This window comes from Bubalus bubalis, chromosome X (assembly GCF_019923935.1).
Source record: "Bubalus bubalis isolate 160015118507 breed Murrah chromosome X, NDDB_SH_1, whole genome shotgun sequence".
Classification (NCBI taxonomy): Eukaryota; Metazoa; Chordata; class Mammalia; order Artiodactyla; family Bovidae; genus Bubalus; species Bubalus bubalis.
In genome coordinates, this window is record NC_059181.1 from 19,115,202 (window position 1) to 19,119,710 (window position 4,509).

Below are 4,509 nucleotides of genomic sequence, written 5' to 3' on the forward strand. Positions count from 1 at the left end.
AAGTCTTGTTTTCTAGCTTTTAATCAGAGCATCCTTGTTGGCAGGGAGGGGTTTTTAAAATCTTTAAAAAAAAAAAAATCAGAATTTAATCCAATCAACTATTTTTTAAACTGTGTAAAAAACCTGCATCTTCTTTATTTTTAATACTTTAATTTCAGAACAAAATAAACAACAAAAAAAAAACACAACACACAACATTCAAACCCCATGTCAAACATGGAGAGGGATAGGGCTTGAGGCCCATGTATTCTGCCTTAGAAGGACAGAAATAAAACCACTAGACATCAGCAGAGGGAACCACATGGGCCAGGGCCACCGGGGCTGCTGCTGCTGCAGGAGCTGTGGGGACGCTATACAGAGGGAGCAGTCTGCAGGTAGAAATTCCTAATCTACTTCTTCCATGCGAGAGGCATCCTCGTCACCCTCAAGGGGGGAAATCTCATCAGGAACAGCAGCGCTGGGCTCCTCGGCCTTCACCTCATCTTCATCAGTGCCCAGGCCAAGCTTTATCATGCAGTAGATGCGATTGGAGTGTGTCTGGGGATCCTCAAGCGAGAAGCCAGAGGAGAGCAGTGCAGTTTCGAACAGCAGCACCACCAGGTCCTTGACGGCCTTGTTTTTGTCTGCCTCTGCCTTCTGCCGCAAGGTCTCCACGATGGGGTGGTCAGGGTTGATCTCCAGGTGCTTTTTGGCCATCATGTAGCCCATGGTTGAGTTGTCCTGAAGCGCCTGGGCTTTCATGATGCGCTCCGTGTTGGCGGTCCAGCCGTAGGTGCTGGTCACAATGCAGCAGGGTGACGACACGAGCCTATTGGAGATCGTCACCTTCTCCACCTTGTTATCCAAGATCTCCTTCATGAGTTTGCAGAGGTTCTCAAACTTTGCCTTGCTCTCCAGCATCTTCTTCTTCTCCTCCTCATCCTCAGGCAGCTGCAGGCCCTCCTTGGTCACAGAGACCAGACTCTTCCCATCAAACTCCTTGAGCTGCTGTACACAGTACTCATCGATGGGCTCCGTCATGTACACCACCTCAAAGCCTCACTTCCACACATGCTCCAGAAATGCAGAGTTGGCAACCTGCTCTTTGCTCTCACCAGTGATGTAATAGATGGACTTCTGGGTCTCCTTCATGCGAGACACATATTCTGAGAGAGAAGTCATCTCATCTCCAGACTGGGACGTGTGATAGCGCAGCAGCTCAGAAAGGTGTCGCTGGTTAGTGGAGTCCTCATGGATTCCAAGCTTCAGGTTTTTAGAGAATGCCTCGTAGAATTTCTTATAGTTCTCCTTGTCTTCTGCTAGCTCAGAGAAGAACTCAAGGCACTTCTTAACAATGTTCTTACAAACCTTCAAAACCTTCAAAATTTTGCTCTGCTGGAGCATTTCTCGGGAGATGCTCAGGGGAAGGTCTTCAGAATCAACCACCCTACGAATGAAGTTGAGATATTCTGGAATCAACTCATCACAGCTGTCCATGATGAACACACGGCAGACATACAGTTTGATGTTGTTCTTTTTCTTTTTGTTCTCGAAGAGGTCAAAAGGAGCCTAAAGGGGGATGAACAGCAGTGCTCTGAATTCCAGTTGACCTTCTACAGAGAAGTGCTTCACTGCCAAGTGATCTTCCCAGTCATTGGTAAGACTCTTGTAGAACTCTCCATATTTCTCCTGGGTGATGTCATCAGGGTTCCTGGTCCAAATGGGCTTGGTCTTGTTCAGTTCTTCCTGATCAATGTACGTCTCCTTTATCTTCTTAGTCTTCTTTTTCTTATCTTTGCCACTATCATCCTCCTCGTCTGAGCCCATATCTTCAAATTTAGGCTTCTCTTCATCATCTTTATCTTCCTCTTCTTTCTCACCTTTCTCTTCTTCAGCCTCATCATCACTAATTTTCTTCTCACGTTCTTTCTCCAGATAAAGTGTGATGGGATAGCCTATGAACTGAGAGTGCTTCTTCACCACTTCTTTGACCCTCCTCTTTTCCAAGTACTCTGTCTGGTCTTCCTTCAGGTGGAGAATCACTTTGGTACCGCAGCCAATAGGCTCACCATGGTCAGCACGGACAGTGAAGGAACCTCCAGCAGAAGACTCCTAAGTATACTGTTCATCATCATTATGCTTTGTGATCACAACCACTTTCCCTGCCACTAGGTAGGCAGAGTAGAAGCCCACACCAAATTGCCCAATCATGGAGATGTCTGCACCAGCCTGAAGAGCCTCCCTAAATGTTTTAGTGCCAGACTTGGCAATGGTTCCCAAATTATTTACAAGATCAGCTTTGGTCATGCCAATGCCCATGTTTACCAGAGTCAGAGTATACTCCTGGGGGTTCAGGATGATGTAAATTTTCAGCTCTTTACCACTGTCCAATTTGGAAGGGTCTGTCAGGCTCTCATAGTGAATCTTGTCCAAGGCATCAGAAGCATTACTGATCAACTCCCGAAGAAAAATTTCCTTGTTGGAATAGAAGGTGTTGATAATAAGAGACATGAGTTGGGCAATTTCTGCCTGGAAGGCAAATGTCTCCACCTCTTCCTCTCCATGGTGCACTTCCTCAGGCATCTTCAAGGATAAGAATCACAGGTACTAGAGAACACCGAGCAGGCAATGGCTGCCTCGGGCTCACTCGCTGCAAGAAGGCTATGCGGGGGTGACTCAAGAGCAATCCAATCAGCTTTTAAAAGTTCTAGTCATTTTCCTTGAGATCCTTCTCAAAATATTTTGGTGGGATGGATGTATCCTCAAATATTTTCAGTCACAATTTCATAGGGTCTGTATAGATTATTTTTGTGAATGCTGCTTCTGCTGCTGCTAAGTCACCTCAGTCGTGTCTGACTCTGTGCGACCCCATAGACGGCAGCCCACCAGGCTCCTCCATCCATGGGATTTTCCAGGCAGGAGTACTGGAGTGGGGTGCCATTGCCTTCTCCGTTTGTGAATGCTAATCACATCCATTACCTAACCTCATCCCCTCCTGGATATGCTTAAATGTCACACCTCCATATATTGACTGCAACAGAGATTCTTCCTATCCATCATTTCCTTCTCTGCCTCCCTACTCTAATATGCATGTGCGTGTGCACACATGCACGCATGCACACACACACTGTTTCTTAAATTTTTGGAAACTTCTGGACAATTCTCCAACTTCTGTAATTCTTTTGGCTTGTTTAGATTTGGGCAGAATTGAGTTTTCACCTCTTATTAAATGTCAATACAAATAAGATTTAGCTTGTTTAATGATCTCAGTCAGCTTTGAATTAGTAAGGACTACAAGTGTACAACAGAGAAGGCAATGGCACCCCACTCCAGTACTCTTGCCTGGAAAATCCCATGGATGGAAGAGCCTGGTGGGCTGCCGTCCATGGGGTCGCTTGAGTCGGACACAACTGAGCGACTTCACTTTCACTTTTCTCTTTTCACTTTCATGCATTGGAGAAGGAAATGGCAGCCCACTCCAATGTTCTTGCCTGGAGAATCCCAGGGATGGGAAGCCTGGTGGGCTGCCATCTATGGGGTCACACAGAGTCGGACACGACTGAAGTGACTTAGCAGCAGCAGCAGCGACAAGTGTACGAAGCAGGCACAGTGGTTATGTTCTGATTTTCTCCTCCTTAGTATAGAGCATTTAACATAACTGTGATTCTGGATAGCTTTCAGAAAAATACAAGGCATTCCTTCAACTTTGGCAGGCATGTTAGCCATGAAGAAACTGCCAGAATGTGCTTGAGAGTTTAAAGGGTAGAAAATGGAACCCATAAATTTGACAAGCTCTTTATGTTCCATGCATGAGGGTTGATGATAAACAAATCTTGATTAAATGCTTATTTGTGCTGTTCTTGCCTTTCAGAAGAGGAAAATACTTAATTCCACTCTGAGTGTAGGTGACTCTTCTTGGGACTCCTGCCTTCCTTTATCAACACAGGGCAGATTTGAATCAATATTTAATGTGTAAACACATGGCTCAACCTCATGGGTGATGACTGCTGGTCACCAGAGCCCAGCTGAGTTCAGCATCTCCATTCAGTAGAGGTCTCCGTATTAGTTTACAAAGGTTGAGGGACTTGCACAAAATTTCTTTTTCTCTTTGGCTACATTCTTTTCTCTATTAAGCAAATGACTTAATTCATATTTGGGTTACCTTGGAATACATGGTCTAATAGTGTTTTACCTTTTGGAAAAAAAACCAATTTCCTGAGAAAGCTTATCTAATGCTACTTTCTTGCTTAAAATATTAATCAGTGGTGCCTTACAACTTACAGGATAAAGACTGAACTCGTTTACTGATATTCATGTCTCTCCACCACCTGCCCTCAGGAAATGTCTCCAATCTTCTCATCTCTAACCATTTGCTGTTACGAAATTACCCCCAGGATATTAATTTCTACCTCCTTCTCTCCTCTCTTATTCCCTCTCTCTCTTACTCCCTCCCTCTCTTTTTCCTGCTGTTCAATCCCTCTTTCCTTTCTCCCTCCTTCCCTCCCTCCTTCTCCCCCTTGCTTCCTCCCA

The 4,509-nt window shown here is 45.1% G+C and overlaps 1 protein-coding gene across 1 annotated transcript; it reads right to left on the reverse strand.

Moving 5' to 3' along the window:
* Window positions 1–369: 369 nt before the first annotated feature.
* On the reverse strand, window positions 370–2,633 carry LOC102410871 (heat shock protein HSP 90-beta-like). The gene is given in 1 exon segment (XM_044936958.1): window positions 370–2,633. A coding segment is annotated over 1 exon segment (2,178 nt). The 5' UTR covers window positions 2,563–2,633; the 3' UTR covers window positions 370–384.
* Window positions 2,634–4,509: the final 1,876 nt, after the last annotated feature.